Raw genomic sequence first — 25,510 nt, forward strand, 5'->3', positions numbered from 1 at the left:
TGAAGCATAGTAGCTAGAAAAGTAATCCTCACGTACAACCAACCAGAGCTTGGTAAGGAGATCCATCCCAGAAAATGGCATTAAGATTAACCTAACATGGCAGTAAAGTATGGGAGATATGTTTCACCCCAATTTGACCATTTAACTTACCCCAAAGAGAAATCTCACAAAGACATGAGAGAGAGGGTATAGAGGAGAAAGGCTTCCTCACTGACTGATACAAATGCTTACCAGCTGTTTTCTAAAGCATTTTTTTTTTCAACAAATCGGCAGTATCCCACCAAGGCAGGGTGGCCCAAAAAAGAAAAACGGAAGTTTCTCTTTTAAAATTTAGTAATTTATACAGGAGAAGGGGTTACTAGCCCCTTGCACCTGGCATTTTAGTCGCTTCTTACAACAAGCAGTTATTGCCTTCAATAAAACATGATATACTTGCCAATAAAAGTGAGCATTTATAACCATTGTTGTTTTTAACACACTAGCCATATCCCACCGAAGCAGTGACCCAAAACAGAAGAAACACTTTCACCATCATTCACTCCATTGCTGTCTTGCCAGAGGGGTGCAAATACTACAGGTCAAAACTACAAACATCCCAACCCCTCCTTCAGAGTGCTGGCAATGTACTATTTATTAATATGAAAGAAGGATGAAGGGTGGAAAGGAAAGAAGTAAACATATCTATCAACTGGTAACTGCTAATACACAAGCACAATACCTTCAGTAAAGCCTCTATTATTAAACTAACCAAGACAGGTAAATATTGATAAATTTTAAATAAATTGAAATGAGAATCTTACCATATTGTGAAAGGAAGAAATGGTGTAAAAAGTACTGGTAGTTGAGTCAGCATTCTTGCTATTGCTATTTAATGGGCATATTAACCCAGCCACAGTATACAAAACATTTCAACATGAGTAGCCCCAATTAATGTGTCTTTAATTTGAATTTCGTTATTAGCACTAATTTTTTGTGATGTTACAAGAAAAATTTAAGGTAAGAGCTGGTCAAAATATCAATCATGATTAACCAGTAGACTGCAGAGAAGTTTCTAGTATATTACAAGATGACCAGCAGCCATGCCTTGCAAGAGAGATCTTTCTTACTTTACAACACACAACACTAACTGGAACAAAATGGGAGTTGACACAGTTACTTTTTGCTGATGATACTGTGCTTTTGTGAGATTCTAAAGAAATGTTGCAAAGGTTAGTGGACGAGTTTGGGAAGGTGTGTAAAGAAAGTTGAAAGTGAACATAGATAAAATTAAGGTGATAAGGGTATCAAACAAGTTAGGTAAGAAAAAACTTTGATATCACATTGGAGGGAGGGAGTATGGAAGAAGTGAATGTGTTCGGATATTTGGGAGTAGATCTGTCAGCAGATGGGTTTATGAAGGACGAGGTTGACCACAGAATTGTGAAGGAAAAAAGGCAGTGGTGCAATGAGGTATCTGTGGAGACAAAAAAAAAAAAAAAAAAAAAAAAAGTCATCCATGGAGGATAAGAAGGTAATGTACAAGTGTATAGTGGTACCAACACTCTTATATGGGTGTGAAGCATGGGTTGTAGATACTGCAGCAAGGAAGAGGCTGGAGGCAGTGGAGATTTCATGTCTAAGGACAATGTGTGATGTAAATATCATGCAGAGAATTCGTAGAGTGGAAATTAGGAGGTGCAGAGTTACAAAAACGGTATTATTCAGAGGGCTGAAGAGGGGTTGTTGAGGTGGTTTGGTCATTTAGAGAGGTTGGAGCAAAACAGAATGACTTGGAGGGTGTATAAATCTGTAGTGGAGGGGTACGAGTCATTCTAGAAAAGGATGGAGGGAGGCGGTAAAGCAGGTTTTGTGTGCAAGGGGCCTGGATATGCAGCAGGCACGCCTGAGCGTGTTAGACAGGAGTGAATGGAGACTAATGGCTTTGGGGACCTGACAAGCTGTTGGAGTATGAGCAGGGGAATATTTTGTGGAAGGATTCAGGGAAACTGGTTAGCCAGACTTGAGTCCTGGAGGTGGGAAGTATAATGCCTGCACTTTAAAGGAGGGGTTTGGGATATTGGCTGTTTAGAGTGACATCTAAACTGTCATATCTGTGCACCACTGCCAAGACAGTGATTATGTGTGAATGACTGTGAAAGTGTTTCTTCTTTTTGGGTCACCCTGCCTCAGTGGGAGACAGCCTAGATGCTGAGAAAAAAAAAAATCTTTAAAAATGAAAAGAAGTCAGCACACCCCTGGTCCAAGACTTAATTAATTTTAATTTAAAACTAAGTAATATATTATTGAGCAAACACATGCTACTGACTGGGAGAAGTTAACCACTTCAGCATGATCAAGACTCATCTTGGGGTTCAGGCCCCAAAATGTTGCTGTGCTTGCAGCTGCAAATGTTGCTGCTTGTGCTGCATAAGCATTCCAAATTAACAGCTTTAAAATTGTGGATTAACAAAATAAATGTTAATTTAATTCACATTTTAATAAGTGAAAGAAGGGTTGATGGATAGATGGGTACTGCAAACCACAGACAACTTCCTGCACCAGTTACTGGTGACATCCAGTGCCAGCATCCAAACCAAGTCTCAAGGAATTTAATGGAAACCTACACTATTTCTAAATTAATAAACAGCTTAAGACTGGCATAATAAATATGGATAATAATTAATTACTCTGTAAGGATGATACAGTGAATATATTTTTGAAGCAAGTAAAATATAAAAGTAATCTAAGTGAAGAAGTATTAACTCTTATTGTGAACAAAATCAAATTTGCAGCAACAAAAACAAGTAAAAATTGAGAATCAGTATAATTTTCCCATGGTGCTGCAGAAATTTTTTTAAAATGAACATGGATAATAAAATTAGATCACTGACGATGTGGTTTAATCTCACAAAAGTAATCAAAGCCAGTCAAACCCTGTTATATTGGACCTGATTAACAAAAAATTTAACTATGGCAAGCTTGCTACTTCAGTGCTCAACCCTTTCAGGGTCATTGCCATACATGTACAGCTTGAGAGCCAGGGTCTGTGCTGTACTTATATGACAAAATTCTAGCACCTCCAAATCGAGTGGAAGAAAGCTGGTAGGACTACATATGAAAGAATGGGTCTGTGTGGTCAGTGTGTGCAGTATAAAAAAAAAAAAATCTTAAAGCATGCAGTGCATAATGAGAAAAAAACTCCGACCATGTACAGGTCCGCCATCATAAATCCGGCAATCAGTTATTCGGTTCCTTCAGTTATTCGGCACTAATTTTGGTTAGCATAATATCAAATTTCCAGGGTCGCCACACCAACCTGCTGGTACTGTTTGGTGGCGCTACTTGCTGCATAAGTCATTCCAATTTCTTTTTCTCCATTTACTGTTTTAACCTGCTTATTTTTAGCCCTATCCATGGTTCCAATGAATAAAAGAAATGCTTCTCATTATGTAAAGCACCAACACAGTACATTATCCATTAAAGATAAGGTGGCTTTGAAGCCACTGTCAGTTGTCATGAGCTCAGTCTCATGATGCAGAATATGCTTTATTATTACACTAATATCAACACTACAGCTTATTTGCCTATCACAATTGATCTAATATGACATAATAAACAATATAAATAACATAAAACACGTTAAATACTCCAGAATAAAAAATACTTGGCATAACACCGAACAGTTCGACGGAGGTATGAAGAGGAAATGGCATACAAATACCATTTTCCTATCCCTGTCTTGGGGGCTTATATTAAGAGAAAATGGAGCATAGCACAGGGCTAACTGTGATATACACTCGTACTGCACCATAAACCTGAAACAAAAAAGTTATTTTCTCTATATAGATTATCACACATAGCAGCATATGTGTAGAGAACCTAGGATAACTCAAAAAAGTCAACGTGGCTTGTTTCTAGTACCTGGCTTGGGTTAGCCATATATGATTTTTGGTAAATATTTGATTCCCAGCCAGGGTAGAAACATTAGGCGTGTTTCTTTACACCTGTTGTCTATGTTCACCCATCAGTAAATAGGTACCCGGGTGCTAGCCGACTGGTGTGGGTGTTATCCTGGGACACTGACCTAATTTTCTTGAAATACTCTGCATAACAAGCGGCTTTCTATATAGTATGTCACTGATGTCAGCTAGGTCTGTATACCTTGTATATGTACATGTGGTAAATAAAGATATTATTATTATTTTTATTATTATATTATTATTTTCTCAGTTGTTTGTTGGGTTATCTTACTGAAACTTAGGCAATGTATGATGGAAAGATACTTCTTAATTTTTATTTTTTATTATCACACTGGCCGATTCCCACCAAGGCAGGGTGGCCCGAAAAAGAAAAACTTTCACCATTATTCACTCCATCACTGTCTTGCCAGAAGGGTGCTTTACACTACAGTTTTTAAACTGCAACATTAACACCCCTCCTTCAGAGTGCAGGCACTGTACTTCCCATCTCCAGGACTCAAGTCCGGCCTGCCGGTTTCCCTGAACCCCTTCATAAATGTTACTTTGCTCACACTCCAACAGCACGTCAAGTATTAAAAACCATTTGTCTCCATTCACTCCTATCAAACACGCTCACGCATGCCTGCTGGAAGTCCAAGCCCCTCGCACACAAAACCTCCTTTACCCCCTCCCTCCAACCTTTCCTAGGCTGACCCCTACCCCGCCTTCCTTCCACTACAGACTGATACACTCTTGAAGTCACTCTGTTTCGCTCCATTCTCTCTACATGTCCGAACCACCTCAACAACCCTTCCTCAGCCCTCTGGACAACAGTTTTGGTAATCCCGCACCTTCTCCTAACTTCCAAACTACGAATTCTCTGCATTATATTCACACCACACATTGCCCTCAGACATGACATCTCCACTGCCTCCAGCCTTCTCCTCGCTGCAACATTCATCACCCATGCTTCACACCCATATAAGAGTGTTGGTAAAACTATACTCTCATACATTCCCCTCTTTGCCTCCAAGGACAAAGTTCTTTGTCTCCACAGACTCCTAAGTGCACCACTCACCCTTTTCCCCTCATCAATTCTATGATTCACCTCATCTTTCATAGACCCATCCGCTGACACGTCCACTCCCAAATATCTGAATACATTCACCTCCTCCATACTCTCTCCCTCCAATCTGATATCCAATCTTTCATCACCTAATCTTTTTATCCTCATAACCTTACTCTTTCCTGTATTCAATTTTAATTTTCTTCTTTTGCACACCCTACCAAATTCATCCACCAATCTCTGCAACTTCTCTTCAGAATCTCCCAAGAGCACAGTGTCATCAGCAAAGAGCAACTGTGACAACTCCCACTTTATGTGTGATTCTTTATCTTTTAACTCCACGCCTCTTGCCAAGACCCTCTCATTTACTTCTCTTACAACCCCATCTATAAATATATTGAACAACCACGGTGACATCACACATCCTTGTCTAAGGCCTACTTTTACTGGGAAATAATTTCCCTCTTTCTTACATACTCTAACTTGAGCCTCACTATTCTCGTAAAAACTCTTCACTGCTTTCAGTAACCTACCTCCTACACCATACACCTGCAACATCTGCCACATTGCCCCCCTATCCACCCTGTCATACGCCTTTTCCAAATCCATAAATGCCACAAAGACCTCTTTAGCCTTATCTAAATACTGTTCACTTATATGTTTCACTGTAAACACCTGGTTCACACACCCCCTACCTTTCTTAATGTACACCAAAAATGAAAGAAATCAGACCATAAATAGTGGAGTTCACTTCTCGGCCATTAGCAGCCGCTTAGCGGTATATTTTTGTATGGTTTTATGGTTATATTCTCATTTTTTCAGTCTCATTTGATAGAATGAAAGATATATTACAGAAATAGATATGATTTTGATTGCTTTCATGATGAAAAGTACCTTGAAACTGCACTCACAGTAATGAAATGTTCTATTCTTTAGCAAACCTCAAGAGTAAACAAATGATGTCACTGTCCAATACCTGTCCGCCTGCCAGTCCAAATTCCAATACGGAATTAAGAATGGGTTGACATTATTTATACAATTATTACAATAATGCAGCAGTTTGCATAACAGTAAATCTTCTATTTTTTTGTAAATAAAAATTCCAAATGGTAAGCAAGAGTAATATAAGAGGGACCTGTAGCCGTGACTGATGAACAGAGAAAATGTTATTTTAGTGCCAGGAATGTCTGCAGTGTTTATTCTGGACCCTATTTTGAAACTGGCATCTGTTGAAATTTGTGTGAAATCAGCCAAATTGCCAATTTCTGACTACTTTATTGGGTAGTTGAAATAAGTGAATGGGCGGTTTCTTGTACTCAGTTTACAGACTAGAAGTAAATAAATTTATTCAGGTATATACAAATACAGTTACGTAGATTATTATACATAGCAGTGTATGTATAGAGAACCTAGGATAACCCAGAAAAGTCAGACAAAATGACTTATTTCCAGTACCTGGCTTGGGCTTGCCATATATGATTTTTGGTAAATATTTTTTTTTCTCGGTTGTTTGTTGGGCTTTCTCATCGAAACTTGGGTAATGTATGATGGAAAGATGCTTCTTAACATACAACAAAAATAAAAAAGACGGACAATAAATAAGGGAGTTCACTTCTCAGCCATTAGCCGCCTCTTTGCAGTATATTTTCGCATGGTTTTTATGGTTGTATTCTCATTTTTTGGACTCATTTGATAGAATGGAAGATATATTACAGAAATGGACATGATTTTGATTGCTTTTATGATGAAAAATACCTTGAAATTGAGCTCAAAGTATCAGAAATGTTCGATTTTTGCCGATGTTCAAGAGTAAACAAATCATGCCACGCGTCCAATACACGTCAACTGGCGAATCTAATAGTCTTTCAAAAGTGCGCTGATATTATTTATACCATTTTGACAATAATGCAGTAGTCTGCATAACAGTAAATCTTCTATTTTTTGCAAGAATAAAAATTCAAAATGGAAAGCAAGAGTAATATAAGAGAGGCCTGGAGATGTGACTGATGAACAGATAAAATGCTATTTTAGTGCAAGGAATGTCTGCCTTGTTTATTCTGAGCCCTATTTTGATATTGGCATCTTTTGAAATTTTCCCTATTTGGAACATAAGTTGTCTGGGCAGCTAGAACTATGCCCTGAAAAACATCATATTGGCAACCAACACCACCTACCTGACCCATAGCCCTGTCGTTCCAATTTAGCTCACCCAGGTAATTTCTCAGTCCCATGAAATCGGCCAAGCAGAAGTCTGGGACAGAGACTTTTTTTTTTTTTTTTTTAACAAGTCGGCCGTCTCCCACCAAGGCAGGGTGACCCAAAAAACAAAGAAAATCCCCAAAAAGAAAATACTTTCATCATTCAACACTTTCACCTCACTCACACATAATCAGTTTTTGGAGAAGTGCTCAGAATACAACAGTTTAGAAGCATATACATATAAAGATACACAACATATCCCTCCAAACTGCCAATATCCCAAACCCCTCCTTTAAAGTGCAGGCATTGTACTTCCCATTTCCAGGATTCAAGTCTGGGTATATAAAAATAACCAATTTCCCTGAATCCCTTCACTAAATATTGCCCTGCTCACACTCCAACAGATCGTCAGGTCCCAAATACCATTCGTCTCCATTCACTCCTATCTAACACGCTCATGCACGCTTGCTGGAAGTCCAAGCCCCTCGCCCACAAAACCTCCTTTACCCCCTCCCTCCAACCTTTTCGAGGACGACCCCTACCCTGCCTTCCTTCCCCTACAGATTTATATGCTCTCCATGTCATTCTACTTTGATCCATTCTTTCTAAATGACCAAACCACCTCAACAACCCCTCTTCAGCCCTCTAATACTTTTATTACTCCACACCTTCTCCTAATTTCCACACCCCAAATTTTCTGCATAATATTCACACCACACATTGCCCTTAGACAGAGACTTGATTGCAGTTATTTGAGTAATTCCATGATATACTGAAACAAAGTGATTTGTGACTGCTTTTCCCAAGCTCATCATTAACCTCAAGATTATTAATTAGTGATTCCTTGTTGGCAAGAACGAAGTCAGGTAGACTGTTTCCACTAGTTGGTTCTGTCAAACTGTTTTAAAAAGCAATCCTGAATCATATCAAAAAAGTCACTAGACTCAAGATTTCCTGTCATACTGTTCCAATCAATTTGTCTAAATTTAAAATTTCCCATTAACACAACATTTTCTTATCTAGAAGCCTTATGAATTCTGTCCTATAGCAGCTTACTGTACCCCCTTATCAAGATTTGGGGAGCTTCAAATCGCACCCAAAATAAATTTGTCATGACCCTCAACAAACTGCAGCTATACAGATTCTGTGTTCGATGCTTCTAATCTTATATCTTGCCTAACACAGCAATTTAAATTATCTCTGACATACATCGCCACTCCACCACCGTTCCTGTTGACCCTTTCACTGTGGAATAGTTTATAGCCTTGTATGTGGCATTCAGCAGGCACGTCTATCTCTCAGGTTGAACCATGTGTCCGTTATAGCAATAATCTCTACATTACCTGCACATGCAAGTATTCTTAGCTCATTTATCTTATCTCTTAGCCTCCTACTATTAGCATGTATACTAAACCTTAAAGGAGCTAGTCACTCTTCTCTCTACTGTCTCTCTTTGTTGATCAAATGCTTTGCCTTTACTAGCAACTTTATTTTGAATATTGTCTATTAAACATATCCCTGAGTTTTTTTTTTTTTTTTTTTTTTCTCAACAAGTCGGCCGTCTCCCACCGAGGCAGGGTGACCCAAAAAAGAAAGAAAATCCCCAAAAAGAAAATACTTTCATCATCATTCAACACTTTCACCACACTTGCACATTATCACTGTTTTTGCAGAGGTGCTCAGAAAACAACAGTTTAGAAGCATACACATATAAAGATACACAACATATTCCTCCAAACTGCCAATATCCCAAACCCCTCCTTTAAAGTGCAGGCACTGTACTTCCCATTTCCAGGACTCAAGTCCGACTATACGAAAATAACCGGTTTCCCTGAATCCCTTCACTAAATATTGCCCTGCTCACACTCCAACAGATCGTCAGGTCCCAAGTACCATTCGTCTCCATTCACTCCTATCTAACATGCTCACGCACGCTTGCTGGAAGTCCAAGCCCCTTGCCCACAAAACCTCCTTTACCCCCTCTCTCCAACCCTTTCGAGGACGACCCCTACCCCGCCTTCCTTCCCCTATAGATTTATATGCTTTCCATGTCATTCTACTTTGATCCTTTCTCTCTAAATGACCAAACCAAACTGAGGTATCTTGGTAATATCTGCTGTTTTCAACCCTTGTACTGCAGCCTCATTGTTTCCCACACACACCCATACCTCTATAATCTACCAGTTGAAAGTTCTAGACAAGTCAGCAATGGCTCACTCAATCAAGTTGGCTACTGCAACCACTCCAGCCCCTGAGAGATGTAGCTCATCCCTTGCATACGTATCATGTTTGCCATAAAATTTTTCCCAGTTATCAATGAATGGGACTGCAAATTCCTTGCAGTACCTGTCTAGCCAGCAATTTACACCAATTGCCCTAGACATCCATTCACTGCCCACTCCTCTTCTAGGCAAGATGCTACACATGACTGGGACTCCTCCCTTAGACCTAATTACATCTATAGCTGACTTGTACTTATCCAGCGGCTCTTGTTTCCTGCCCTTCCTGATATCATTTCCAGCAGCACTAAGACAGATGATGGGCTTGTTTCCATTACCTGACATAATATTATCCAACCTGTTGGTGATAATATAGTATCATCACCACCACCACCTGGTGGTTCCTACCTCTGTTACAGAAAGCACAGTACATGTCTTACTTGTGAGTCACCCACAACCAGAATGTTCTTACCTTAATTAGCAGGGGAGTTAGTGGTACCTTTAACCTCACTAACCACTGAGGTACACTCATCCTGGAGAAGAGAAAATCGATTTCCTACCCTCAGATCTTCTATTTTAAGCTTCCTTATCTTGATACTTCTACCTTTAGTAGAGACCACATTCCACTTGAAGCAGTTGCCACTTTTCAACTCACTGTTGGTAACCTTTTCCTCCATATTGACTCCACCCTTTGCAAATTTTCAGCCTCCTATATTCCTGTTGAAGAAGTTGAACCTCCTCCTTCAACACTTTAACCTGAGATTCCAAAACACTACAGCAAGCCATGGTGCTCTATAATGCTCCATACTACTAATCCCCCAGACAGCTAGAAAAGGATGACCTTTCATGACCACTGACCATGATATATATACATAGGAGACTTCTGTAGAGAATGGTAGCTTCTATACCCCTTTTTTTGATCCCTTATAGTTTTTGTTTTATGTAAATAACAATCTTGGTTTTACCAGATAACAGGGTTAGATGTATACTATATAATAAAGAAGCATGTAGAAAATACCTTTTGAAATACAAAACTTACCTGAGAATCATCTGTCTCTCTTGGGCCATCTTCAAACTGTATATTAATAACTCTCTCAACTGGGCCTTTTCTTTCTACAGAAGGATTACGTGCCTCGACAAGTTCAGGACCTACATTAGTAGATGGTGACTGAGACATTATGTCGCGCAAAACCTGTGAAAAAAAAAAAAATCCTGAGAATTGGTTATTAGAAACGTAAACAGGCAATATATTATGGCTGTACTGTCACATCCAGGTTCTGAACGTGAAAGACACAAAATCGTCTTAGTTCTCTTTTGCTGGAAATCTGGACTTAAATGACAAATAGAAAAACTAAATGAGGGTAAAACTGTTTATTATCTGGGGAAATTTGAGAAAAATATAGACTGTAGATTTTGGGGCCTTCAACTATGTTACTGTCAGTTTGCAGCCTATGGGATCAGTGAAGATTCTAAGAGTCAACCTGGATTCTTTATTTGTTGAAAACATTAAACCCAACTGTTAAATCTCGTAATGTTCATATTTATAATCTCTCTGCAGTCAGAAAATATCTTGATACAGAGTATTTTGGTACTGTACTTATCTTCAGGATAAATTTTAATAATTATTATTAATTACCATTAAATAGTAACAAAAAATAAATAGAGGCAAAGTGATTATTCCATATACTGACAAAATTGCAATCCTACTTTTACCGACATAATTCTATATAACCTAACTTCTGAGTCAGCATTCCAGTGATAGGAAAGAGCAAGAGCTGCATGTTAAGTGGTAGAGACAGATGAAACTCAACTCCTGCATCTACAAATAGGAGAGTACAATACATGAAGTAAAACAATATATTGAAGACATGACACCACAACTATAACTCTACCTCTGATGCTCCAAACAGGAAATTACAAAACAGTAATCAAATTATCAATAAGTATATACACTACTGTAGATTTCAGGTACATCTTGCTACTTCTACTTACACTTAGGTCACACTATGTATGTACAAGCATATATATACACACACCCCTCTTGGTTTTCTTCTATTTTCTTACTAGTTCTTGTTCTTGTTTTTATCCTCTTATCTCCATGGGGAAGTGGAACAGAATTCTTCCTCCATAAGCCATGTGTGTCATAAGAGGTGACTAAAATGCCAGAAGCAAGGGGCTAGTAATCCCTTCTCCTGTATACATTACTAAAGTTAAACAGAGAAACTTTTGTTTTTCTTTTTGAGTCACCCTGCGTAAGTGGGATATAGCCGGTTTGCTGAAAGAATAATAATAATAATAATATCTATTTCTATAAGTACATGTACAAGGTATACAGGCCTAGCTGACATCAATGACATACTAATATACAGAAAGCCGCTTGTTATGCAGAGCATTTCGAGCAAATTAGGTCAGATTTGTCTCAGGATGCGACCCACACCAGTCGACCAACACCCAGGTGCCCATTTTACTGATGGGGAACACAGACAACCAGTTTAAGGAAACACACTCAATGTTTCTACCCTTGCCGGGAATTGAACCCAGACCCTTGCCGTGTGAAGCGAGAGCTTTAGCCACCAGGCCATGGGACCTGGCAGTTAAAAATTAAAAAGAGAAACCTTTGATTTTCTTTTTGGGTCACCCTGTTTCAGTTCAATATGGCCAGTTTGTTGAAAGAAAAAGAGTGAAAGCCACCTGACAGCATGGGATTTGACAACCATCTTGTCTCCAACTGTCATTATATATGATGAAAGTTAATTTAGAGTTAAAACTTAACGTTACTGACTGCTTGTTTATTTTTCATTCATTATTTTGGTTCATTAATTCATGTTCAAAGAATGGGTTAAGCCACAAAATAAAGCACTGACTGCAAACAAATTTAGTTTCACTTTTTTTACTTTTTTTTTTTCAATGGGAAAAACAAATCCATTTTCATAAATACTGCAAACCTTGTTATATGTGGTGCTGAATGACCCATACTGATTTACTGCTTTTTTTGCAAAAACTGAACCTGTACAAAAATAACTTGCTTATACCTTTCCAATTTAATACTATATTATTCCACTTTATTTCTGTGATGTATCAACTCAGATCATATTTTTCTTTCTTGAAAACTAGTTACAGGTGTACCTCACTACGTGATAAATGTCCAAAATCACATACTGCAAACCCATTATAACATGTACTACAGAGATATGCGATCTCAGACTTTTTCCAATTCCACATAGTTTCTCCTCACTTAGTTTTTTACCAAATATATTCATACTTGTCCTAGGTAGTAGGTTGGTAAACAGCAACCGCCCAGGGAGGTACTACCGTCCTGCCAAGTGACTCTACAACGAAAACCTGTAATTGTTTTACATGATGGTAGGATTGCTGGTGTCTTTTGTCTGTCTCATAAACATGCAAGATTTCAGGTATGTCTTGCTACTTTACTTGCACTTAGGTCACACTACACATACATGTACAAGCATATATATACACACCCCTCTGGGCATTCTTCTATTTTCTTTCTAGTTCTTGTTTATTTCCTCTTATCTCCATGGGGAAGTGGAACAGAATTCTTCCTCCGTAAGCCATGCGTGTTGTAAGAGGTAACTAAAATGCCGGGAGCAAGGGGCTAGTAACCCCTTCTCCCGTATAAATTACTAAATTTAAAAGAGAAACTTTCGTTTTTCTTTTTGGGCCACCCTGCCTTGGTGGGATATGGCCGGTGTGTTGAAAGAAAGAAAGATTCATACTTGTGTCACTTTTATTTTTTTTTTTTGGGGGGGGGGGGAAAGATTAGTCAAGAACTGTAGATTTATTATTTATGTTGTTAGAATGTGAACTGTCAGCTTGTTAGAGGTAACATGGGTTGTTAAGGCGTACGGTGGTGGGTGGGTAGCCAGCGAGCCATGGAGGAGGTCCCAGCCTTGGCCATGGGAGAGGAAAGGGGGTGGGTTGGCTGGAAGCCCAGGAGGGTGGCCTCTCCGAAATTGGTGGCCATGTTACTCACTCACTACTTCACTGTCTCATTAGTGGCTCTTTTCTCTTACCTAACATTATCTGTAAATTTACCAATATTTATAACACTAGACTGACCCCAACACTCTGTAGCTGTGGAGGGTTGGAAGCAAGGGGAGCCACTCTACTATGAAGCACATGTTGGTTTTGCAGAAGTTGCTGTTGCCACTTGAAGAAATCCTGTTGGAGCTTCATAAATTCTTCTGCCAGTCGCACATCATGGGGCAACATGTTATCGCTTCCCATGCTCTGCATGCCAAACATTCCTGGCATGCCTGACATTCCAGACATCCCATTTCCACTTCCACTATCATTGCCACTGCTTCCTAAAAATATAAAAAATAAAACAATTAAATAAAATAAAAAGAAGCTGACAGTATTCTATCAAATAATGTTGCTTAAAAATCCTTCAAAATAAATATCATATGTAACCTAAAAAAAACATCTGTAGTATCAAATTTAACACTGTCTCAGCATTTTCCCAAAAATACAATTACTTGAAATTTTATTATGCTGCTTCTGTGTATAAAAAACAGGTCATGGCAACTGTACTTCACTTGGCCTTTACTGTAAAGCTTTAAGACAACTATATATACTCAATGATTCCCTTCAGTAGAAAGGTTTGGGCATTTTCCAGTAGCCCTAAATCTTAATTACTCCTTTTCCATTTTGAGTAGAAGTCATCAAATCATGAGCTACTTACTCAGTTGTCTCCTTTCCCTTATTTTCTTCTCTGATTTTTAAGCAAAGTCCTAAATTTATAAGTAGTCAGGGGATCCTTTACCAGTTCAGGTAGTGAATTCCAGATTTTTGGGCCCTTTTTGTGCATTATACTGTGCAAAAATACAATGCAAATAAAGGGTTCGAAGATCTGGAATTCACTACCTGAACGAGTAAAGGATCCCCTGACTACTTATAAATTTAGAACTATGCTTAAAAATCATCTCATCTCTCAATACTAACCAAACCCCAAACCAACCAAAATAACTTCAAATCAGTTATTATATGACCTCTAATCTATTAAACATCTGCCAATCCATGAAATATTACTGCTTGAACCATTAATTGTAATATTGTTTTTACTATGTGCAACTTCAAGATTATTATTCTCATAACCCTCCACCTTGACTACCTCGCATTAGTATCAAGATTAAATAAAGATTTTAATGCCTGAAATACCCCAGCATGATAGTGGCTTTCTTTGTACTTAGCAAACCAAAATTGTAATTACACACTGTAACCTCTATGAAGAAATAAATCTTTTACTTTTACTTTACTTTTACTCTATATTCATCCTCTCAAACATTTAATGTTATCAAGTAAAGCAGACTGACACATTCACAGCATTACTTTCCAGTTTCTAGCCTCTCTCCTTACACATTAGTTTATCTTTTTGGGAAATCCTCTGTACATACTTCACTGGCACAGCATACATATTCTACTACATATTTCTTGGAGAATCGTCACTCAGTTATTGAAATAAACATCTTGGGTGCCCTACAACACACACACATCCACATTAATCATACCTTAAACGACATCTAGATGAATGAGTCAAACATAAATGCATGCACATAAAAACCTGCCAGCTAACAAACAAACTTTTCATCAGTAAATTCTTATATATCTGATACATTAAGCTACTACATGTATAGTAGAAAAACAAATTATGCAAGAAACAATGAATGGTCAGACAATGCAGTTAGACCCCAATACTGTAATGCTTAAAAAAAAGCTGGTCACATATACACAAGTGATGTAGTGCACAAATTAAGAATACAAACAGGTCCATAAGACAGAAAAAGCTGAGGGGGACTATAAAATACCTTCCAAATTTAAAAATAGTATTTAGTATACAAAAAGGATAAATATACAGTATGTACTAAAAAGAAATGGCCTTGTTGGCTAATAGAAGTAACAAGGGGATTTGATAATCACTTTTTGGTCACAAGGCTATAAAATGTAAAATACAATCTCTCAGTACCATCAATGGGAAGTTTTAAAAAAACAGGTCAAAAGGATGATGTATATTTTTTTTTCATATAAGAAGGGAGTACAGGTAGTAGGCTGGTAGACAGCAACCACCCAGGGAGGTACTACCGTCCTACCAAGCGAGTGAAAAACGAAAGCCTGTAATTGTTTTACATGATGGAAGGATTGCTGGTGTCCTTTTTTCTGTCTCATAAACATGCAAGATTTCAGGTACGTCTTGCTACTTCTACTTACACTTAGGTCACACTACACATACATGTACAAGCACATATATACACACACCCCTCTGGATTTTCTTCTGTTTTCTTTCTAGTTTTTATTCTTGTTTATTTCCTCTTATCTCCATGGGGAAGTGGAACAGAATTCTTCCTCCGTAAGCCATGCGTGTTGTAAGAGGCGACTAAAATGCCGGGAGCAAGGGGCTAGTAACCCCTTCTCCTGTATATATTACTAAATGTAAAATAGAAACTTTCGTTTTTCCTTTTGGGCCACCCCGCCTCGGTGGGATACGGCCGGTGTGTTGAAAGAAAGAAGTATAGGTAGTAGGCTGGTAGACAGCAACCACCCAGGGAGGTACTACTGTCCTGCCAAGTGAGTGTAAAACAAAAGCCTGTAATTGTTTTACATGATGGTAGGATTGCTGGTGTTCATTTTTCTGTCTCATGAAGATGCAAGGTTTCAAGTACATCTTGCTACTTCTACTTACACCTAGGTCACACTACACATACATGTACAAGCATATATGTACACACCCCTCTGGATTTTCTTCTATTTTCTTACTAGTTCTTGTTTATTTCCTCTTATCTCCATGGGGAAGTGGAACGAAATTCTTCCTCCTGTGTGTTGTAAGAGGCGACTAAAATGCCAGGAGCAAGGGGCTAGTAACCCCTTCTCCTGTATAAATTACTAAATTTAAAAAGAGAGACTTTCGTTTTTCTTTTTGGGCCACCCTGTCTTGGTGGGATACAGTTGGTTTGTTAAAAAAAAAAAGGGGGGGGGGGGGAAGTGATTCAACTAGAATGGAAATTTTAAAATAGTATGATAGATTAAGCACTCAACAAGCAACACCACAAATTGGCAGTGCTCCTTTGCTCCTTATATACTAAATTTCATTATCCAGCATTTTTACTGAGGAGTAACAAAAACAACGATTTTTATTTTAGTATTATACATGTTTGTACAAAGGAGTGTAACAATTGAGTGAACATGCCCAAAAGCCCCTTCATATGTAGTGCATTTCAGGCAAGTTTAAGACTAACTTAAGATTAATAAGGCAATAACAGTGCTGTAGTTGTACATATGGCCATTACGCGAGTTACAGTGAATACAAGAAAATTGAATATTCAAGTAGTTCATGCTATATGGCATTAATAAGTTCGGTAGAGATGAATTACAGTTTTGATATACAGATGGCATATACAGTACATGAAATGTGAGAGATAATGTCTAGTACATATTGCTACATGTTTGTCACTGATTATAATGCGAAAATCTCATCCAGCTCTTCAGAACTGGGGCGCGTGCCCAAAATACAGCAAGCATTACCCCTCTGAACAGCAGCGCTGAGTCGCTGGAACAGAAAACTAACTGCCCTGGGATCCCTAGTTACCCTGATGAGTCTTTTGCCTAGCTCCTTAAGGAACTTAGATGCACTCTTTACCCCATGAGCCAAGGGTCTCTGAGCCTATGGGAACAAACATATAATGATGGGCAAGTTCTCCATATTTTCTAGACTTCTGGAACTCCCTGAAGCTGGCAGCTGCCCCTCCTTCTTCCCTGGAGATAGGTATCAGCCAACGTAGATGCACATGTGTAGTCCCACAGTATTACAATTTAGCATAATTTAAAACAATGAAGTTGAAACAGTTTCAAGTTTGAAGTAATGATTAAACTGTCGAGTTATCATCAAGCACAATTTACAATGTACGTATTATAATTACATAATTAAATTCAATAAACCAATAGTTTTCTGGCAGTACCTATATACCTGAAGGTTTTCCAAAGCAGAATCTCTTCATTCTGGTTTTCCCTTATTAATATTAATATTAACCCTTTAACTGTCAAAGAGACCTCAAGTTAAATGCTGGTATGTCACAAACTTCAGAGAAAAAAAAAATATGTTCTAAAATGACAATGTTTTTCTAAAGGCAATGACACCAGACAGTCTACATTTGATACTTACACAAATAACTTGCACATGGGAGAAGGGAGCTTATGACAATGAGAAAGCTATGTTTGGCTTTAATGGATCATGTCATACCAACAATTATGTATTCCAAGTACATGTATTACAAAAGTCTATACAGGGCTACACAAATGCCAATTACTAACACTGTTGACAATGCCTCACAACTATATAATAGTGCTGGTACAGTTGAAGAAACAACTAGTACATTCCTCTCTCTGCCTCCATAGGTAAGGTCCTTTGCCTCGTCATCCCACCCACTTTTTTTCCCCTCGTCTAATACATGTATGATTAATCTCACCTTTCCCAGACCCATCTGCTGACAAGAACCTATGTTCTTTACATTCACTGTAGTCTGCAGAGCAAAAAACTGTGACCAAAGTGTAAAATCATTATGATCATATTTCCAGGAAATATTAACAATAGATCTGCCATCATTTTTCATCTCGTTTCTTCGATCTGTACATTATTTATAAGTTTTAGTTCTGGGACCATTGTTATGGAATGTCTACTTCAATGACCTTCTTCATCTCATCCCAGAATCCCATGCATATTCAGACGACTGTACACTGACATTCACTTGTCCAAGAGAAGAAATGCCAGCTGCTCTAAGCTACATCAATCACCAGCTCAGAGCTATATCAGCTTGGGGAAATAGATGGCAAGTAACATTTGTGCCCAAGAAAACACAAATGATGATGATCTCCAGGCACCATGATGGTAATGCTGGTGCAGTAGTAAGAATGAATGGGAGGGTGTTGGCACCTGGGGAAGAAGTTGATATCTTTGGGGTGAAATTTGACTCCAAATTGACCATGAAAAACCACATTGTAAATCTTGCAAACAAGGCAGCCAGGAAGCTTACAGCACTTCGCCATATCTTGCATCTGCTTGACAGCAGGGGTTGCAAGATTTTGTACGAGGCACAAGTATGCTCACACCCTGAGTATGCTCCATTTTCTTGATTCGCCTGCCCCCCTTCTCATCTGCAACTGCTTGACAGAGTAGAGAACAGAGCAAAACGTCCCATCTCTCGCCTCGACCAATCCTGGATAGATCTGTCATTTCAGTAGAGCCTTAAACACAGGAGGGATGTGGGTGGCCTTACTGTTATGTACAAGGCCAATATTGTAAAAGTACCACACTTGGATCCACTTTGAGGACAGCGTGAAGCAAGTTTCTATACCACAAGATGGGCAGAAAGCAGCAACTTCACTCTGGCTGTACCCTTCTCCAGAACATCACTTCATCTGAGATCATTTATTCCCAGGATGACTCGAACCTGGAACACATTTGTACAACATTACGATGTCAACGAGATAAAGTCAGTTGATCAGATGAAAATGCTGGCCCACAGATGGCTCCAACTTCATCCTGTTCCCCATTTGTATGTTTCGTACCAATAAAAATGCTTTCAAATGAGCTGATGTAGGTAACAACTCTTAGCTGTCAATAAGGTTAGGAATCCTTAACCTGTAAATAGCTTGTCAATAAATCTAGGGATCTATAACCTAACCTTGTCAAACCCTGTGTAAAAAAGAAACAAAAAACAAAAAACATCAGACAGGTTATTACCAGTTTATGGTCAAGAGCAGAAAGGATAGAGCAACACCTGAGAATATGTGAGGCTTTCAGCCAAATGTGTATTATTAGAAATCCCTACTCTCAAGTGCTTGGTTGAATTTTTATTAAAATTATATATATTTAACTTTTATCCATGAAGAAGTGGAGCAGAATTCTTCCTTCATAAGCCATACGTGTCATAAGAGGTGACTAAAATGCCAAGAGCAAGGGGATAGTAACCTCTTCTCCTGTATACATTACTAAATTTAAAAAGAGACACTTTCAGTTTTTCTTTTTAGGTCACCCTGCCTTGGTGGAATATGGCAGGTTTGTTGAAAAAAAAAAAATTAAACTTTTGAAGATTTTTGTCTATAATTTGTGAACACCAAACCAGATTCGCTTCAAATTTTCAAAATTGGTGTAGTATAACTAGGGAGAGAATCACACAACAACTGGAATGTACACATGTCTTCTGGGTAATTTTATATAAACCATTACCAAATTTATTTTCTATGAGGTTAAAAGATCTCACATTCAAGGATCCAATAATATTTCCATTACTATAGCAAGAAAAATGATAGGCCTGATAAGTAGAACTTTCAAGACAAAGAGATGCTGAGCAAATGATGATATAGTAGAACCTCAGTTGTCGAACTTAATTTGGTCCAGATGTTGATTCAACAACCAAAATGGATAACAACCAAAGCAATTTTCCCATAAAGAATAATGTAAACAGGATTAATCTGTTCCAGACCCCAAATGACAATACATCTATAATAATTTATTAAAAATGTACCACTACATAAAACTGTAAAAATGAATACTATAAGAAACTTTAACTGAAACACTGTACAGTAAATGAAAATTTAACTGCTTCTTGCTTATCAGAGCAGAGCTAATGGCATACTAAAGCTAGAGATGGAGAAGAGGAGGGCATATGTTACTGCTTGGAAGGAGAGTCACCTTCTATTAATATGTCAGGCAACTGTCCTTCTGGTGTTTGTTTCTCTTTGTCTCTTTTCACCACTAACACCTTGTTCTGGTTCACTGGGTCTTTGTCTCATTAAAAACCTGTCCAGTGAGGTTTGTCTCAAGTTAAGTTTTAACACTTGTCTAAATTGAGACATTACACTGCCATTGTACATGTTAGAGAGATGGATGGACACTGTCTTGTCTGGATGGTATTTTTCAGCAAACTCCTGCACTTCACGCCAAGTGCAATGGGCACATCATCCCTTCCTACTGCTCCTCCTCTGATGACAGTGCCTCTGTTGCAATCTGTTGCTGCTTCTTCTGAAGGTCTACAAGTTCTTCTGTGGTGAGTTCAGTTCTATGCTCCTCCACATCATCTTCAGTCACCTCTAGGCCCAAGGTCTTCCCCAGGAACACAATATCCTCTACCGGCTCAGTCTCATCTTCAAAGCCTTCAAAATCCCTGGCTGCCACAAAGTCAGGCCACAAATTCTTCCATGCTGACTGCATGGTCCTGGAAGACGCATTTTCCCAGGCTTTGTCTCTAAGCTTCAAGGAGGTGAGGATACTGGAATGGTCCTTTCAGAACTCCCTGAAAGTTAAATTTGTTTCTGAAGTGATTTCAAAGCACCTTTCAAAAAATGCTTTGGTGTAGAGTTTCTTGAAGTTAGAAATGACTTGCTGGTCCATGGGCTGGATGAGAAGAGTGGTGGTAGGAGGTCAAGAACTTCACAGTTATAAAACTCTACTGCTCCAGCAACTCATTTTCCAAGCTTGGAGAGTGAGCAGGAGCATTATCCATAAGTAAAAGGGACCTGAGTAGTAATTGTTTTCTAATGAGGTACTTTTTGACAGTGGGAGCAAGGACCTCATGAACTCACTCAATAAAAAATTGTCTTGTTACCCAAGCTTTTGTGTTGGCCCTCCACATTACAGCCAATTTATTTTTCACTACATTGTTCTTCTCAAAAACTCATGGATTTTCAGAATGCTAAACAAGGGCTTCAATTTCAAGTCCCCACTTGCATTACCACACAGTAACAGAGTGAGCCTGTCTTTCATTGGCTTATATCCTGTTCAGGTATGTAGGTCCTCTTGGGAATTTTCTTCCAAAAGAGCCCTGTCTCATCACACTTAAACACTTGTTGGGGGATAAACCCCTCAGCCACTACGTACTCCTGGAATTCAGTAACATACTTTTCAACACCCACATTGTCAACCTCCCCATGCCTTGCCACACAATGAATGCCACTGCTTTTCTTAAAATTATTAAACCAACCCCTACTAGCCTTAAAGGATTGAGTTTCAGCACTTGTTCTGTTTTTTTTTTTTTCAGGAGGTCATCGTGCAACTGCTTTGCTTTTTCACAAATAATGGCCTTGGAAACACTACCACTGTGTAACTTTTTTGTTTATCCAAATCAACAAGAGTTTTGCAACCTCCTCAATAATTTGTGGCCTTTGCTTTGATATCACTTCCTCGCCTTTTGCAGGTCAGCTGCTTTAATTTTTTCCCTCTGGCCCAGTATTGTGCTAACAGTAGACTTTGATTTACCAAAAAGTTTGGCTATAACAACCATGCAGAGCCTATCTTCATACTTTCTAATGACCTTTTTTTAAAATCAGCAGTGCTTTTTATAACTTCTCTCTTTGCTTTCATCTCTTTATCCTTCTTTGGACCCATGATGGCTTATCTCAATAAAAAATTGCACCAAAAATGCAAAATAACAAAAAAAGTTTACAAGATGCACAACAAAAGATCAAGAAACGTTTACAGCTGACGAGTTTGTGAGCATGTGACTAGAGCCATTCACATTGCCAGTCGACAACCAAGAGAACGTACAAAAACCAGGACATTTTTTTTCTTGAATTTCTCATTCGAAAACCAATTTGTTCAACAAGTAATGGAGTCAACCGAGGTTTCATTGCACTTTTCAAGTCACTTCTTCTCTCCAGGCTAGAATACTGCTGTATACTATGGCCCCCTTCCAGGAATAAGAGACTGACAAGCTGGAAAAAGTATAGAGAACTTTCACTGCTCTTATACAATTAATCAAGTGTCAGGACTAATGGGAACACTTGAAGTACCTTCAATTACAGTGGACCCCCGGTTAACGATTTTAATCCGTGCAAGAGGGATAATTGTTATGCGAAATAATCGTTATGCGAATGAATTTTCCCCATAAGAAATAATGGAAATAAAATTAATCCGTGCAAGACGCCCAAAAGTATGAAAAAAATTTTTTTTTACCACATGAAATGTTAATTTTAATACACACAAACTGAAAAAGGCATACACAATTACATGACACTTACTTTTATTGAAGATCTGGTGATGATTGATGGGATGGGAGGAGGGGAGAGCATTATCTTCTTACTGTTTAGAAGGGGAATCCCCTTCCATTACGACTTGAGGTAGCAAGTCCTTTTCCGGGGTTACTTCCCTTCTTCTTTTAATGCCACTAGGACCAGCTTGAGAGTCACTGGACCTCTGTCGCACAACAAATCTGTCCATAGAGCTCTGTACCTCCCGTTCCTTTACGATTTGTCTAAAATGGGCCACAACATTGTCATTGAAATAGTCACCAGCACGGCTTGCAACAGCTGTGTCAGGGTGATTTTCATCTATAAAGGTTTGCAGTTCAACCCACTGTGCACACATTTAATCTTTGAAGTAGGCACAATGGATTCCACAACTGGCATAGGCTTCTCAGGGTTAGCCCCAAACCCTTCAAAATCTTTCTTAATTTCCATACTAATTCTCACCCTTTTTACCACAGGGTTGGCACTAGAAGCTTTCTTGGGGCCCATGGTCACTTATTTTCCAGAAACAGCACCGAAAACACTGTAATAATACGAAATATTCCGAGTGTATGCTTGGATGTTACCGCGGAGGCTGGCTGGTAAACAATGGGACGGGCGGCACATGTGAGGGCACATTGGACGCGTCTCGGACGAAAATCGGTGAGCGGGTTTTTAATCGGTATGCGCGGCAAAAATTTTGCGATAAAAGTAAGCGGTATGCGGAAAAATCGCTATGTGATGCCATCGTTATGCGGGGGTCCACTGTACTATATTCCTTGGAACATACGGTGTCCTGTAGCTTGATCACTAGCACACTCGGCTCACACACTGAGGCCCGAGTTTCAATTCTCCAGTACAGCAGTAAACATTATGATGTGTTTCCTCAAGGCACCTGCTGTCCATGTTAACCCATCAGTAAAGTGGGTACCTGAGGTGTTAGTTGACTGATGTGGGTCACATCCTGTGACAAAATTTACCTAATTTGCCTGAAATGCTCTGCATAACAAGGGTCTTTCTATATGGTAGTATGTCACTGATGTCTGCTAGGCTTGTATACCTTGTACATGTACAGTTGAACCTTGACTTATGAGTTTAGTCCATTCCAGGAGCTAGCTCGTAACTCAATTTACTCATATATCAAATTAATTTTCCTAATTTAAATTAACTGAAAAGCCATTAATTGGTTCCTGCACTCTGGAGAGACGAGAAAAAATACTTGAATATGATGCTATTCTCAACTGTACGGCTTATTTATCTATCACAATTCATCTAATATAACATAATAAACAAAATAATTAGCACAGAAACATGATATATACTTATAGAATGAATAAAATAATCCATACTATGGTGGCAGAGGCAGCGGCAGAAGTGTCTGCCATTTCTGTCCCAATTTGACTAGTATCTTCCCATGTTCCTACTGTAAGAGAAAACTGAGTATTTTTTAGTGATTTGACTAACTTACTGAATGACTTGACTAATATTATTATTATTATTATTATTAATTTAGGGAACTAAAGCTATCATTATTATTATTATAATTATTAATTTAGGGAATTGGATCTGTGCTCTCATTACTTTAATAATAATAACACTAATAATAATAATTATTATAATATCGAACGCCACCCCAGGCCCGGTGGCCTGGGGTGGCCCGGTGGCCTGGTGGCTAAAGCTCCCGCTTCACACACGGAGGGCCCGGGTTCGATTCCCGGCGGGTGGAAACATTTCGACACGTTTCCTTACACCTGTTGTCCTGTTCACCTAGCAGCAAATAGGTACCTGGGTGTTAGTCGGCTGGTGTGGGTCGCATCCTAGGGGGACAAGATTAAGGACCCCAATGGAAATAAGTTAGACAGTCCTCGATGACACACTGACTTTCTTGGGTTATCCTGGGTGGCTAACCCTCCGGGGTTAAAAATCCGAACGAAATCTTATCTTATCTTATCTTACCTCGTTGTGGGAGCAGTTCTCTCCTGCTTTGCTTACATTTTTTAACAGTCATTTGGCCAAATTTCATTTTTCTAAGCATGGGTCCTAAAAAGGTAAATGTAAAGGACAGTGCTGAGAAGAAACAGAGAATGACTTCCATGGAATTAAAGCACGAAATCACAGATAAACAAGCGAGGTGTCCAGGTTTTGGGTTGAGGGGGAAGAGGGGAGGAGCTGGCTTGTAACTCAAATGTTGACTTGTAACTCAGAGCAAAAAAATCAACCCAGGGATGGCTCGTATCTCAAAAACTCACAAGTTGGGACACTCGTAAGTCAAGGTTCCACCGTACTTGTAGAAATAGATATTGTCATATTTTTATTAGGCAAGAAAGGCACATCATAATGTACACATGGAGAGAATGGGCCTTAACTTGAATACTGAAATGACTATGACAATAAGACTTGGCAAAGCACAAAATACAGTAAACCCTCAACATAACAGACTACTAGGGGATAATCCGAGTGTCTTATATCAGAAAAATGTTAAAAAATTTCAATAAATTGCACTCGAGTATTTCACTGCATACCTAATATAATACTGTACTCTCAATTTAGTCATATTGCTATAAACACTGAATTAAGGGAATTAAAAGTATAATTTACCCAGTGGCTTTGCCCCCATATCCAATTTTAAAAGTCCATTATATCGATAGTTTACTGTACCTCCAATAAAAAAGCAGGGACTCAATGAACTTGACAAGTGTCGGAAGTCTCAACTTGTCAGTGCCCTCCCTCTGTGCATAAGGAGAATTACCAACAAACCTCAAGCTATCTTTAAAAGAACTTGAAAAGTTACTCCAAACATTTCCTGATCAGCTGGACTGTGGTTTATACATTGGACTGCATGTGGACAATAGTAACTGCCTGGCTGATCAGGCCTTGATCCACCAAGAGGCCTGGTTTAAACATTCTTTGGATGTTCTTCAAGTACTCTATAATTGGAGAAAGTGTCATTGGATCAGGTTAAATCTTTAATGCCTGATGCATTTTATAAACAGTTGAGGCTTCGCTAAATGCATATTTAGCAATTGCCGACCATAGTTAACAAATTTGCAATTGCTTGACTCGACCTATAACTG

The 25,510-nt window shown here is 38.7% G+C and overlaps 1 protein-coding gene across 11 annotated transcripts in view; it reads right to left on the reverse strand.

The window, feature by feature from the left end:
- The window catches only part of LOC128703166 (serine-rich adhesin for platelets-like), a 434,412-nt gene that overhangs the window by 19,031 nt on the left and 389,871 nt on the right, over window positions 1–25,510 (reverse strand). For all 11 annotated transcript variants that reach the window (XM_070103364.1, XM_070103362.1, XM_070103361.1 and 8 more), the window contains 2 exons: window positions 13,503–13,750; window positions 10,462–10,614 (listed from right to left, as the gene is read on the reverse strand). In XM_070103364.1, the coding sequence (XP_069959465.1) occupies window positions 10,462–10,614; window positions 13,503–13,750 (401 nt within the window). The remainder of the gene's footprint in view (window positions 1–10,461; window positions 10,615–13,502; window positions 13,751–25,510) is intronic.

The sequence above is a fragment of the Cherax quadricarinatus genome, chromosome 85 (genome assembly GCF_038502225.1).
Source record: "Cherax quadricarinatus isolate ZL_2023a chromosome 85, ASM3850222v1, whole genome shotgun sequence".
Classification (NCBI taxonomy): Eukaryota; Metazoa; Arthropoda; class Malacostraca; order Decapoda; family Parastacidae; genus Cherax; species Cherax quadricarinatus.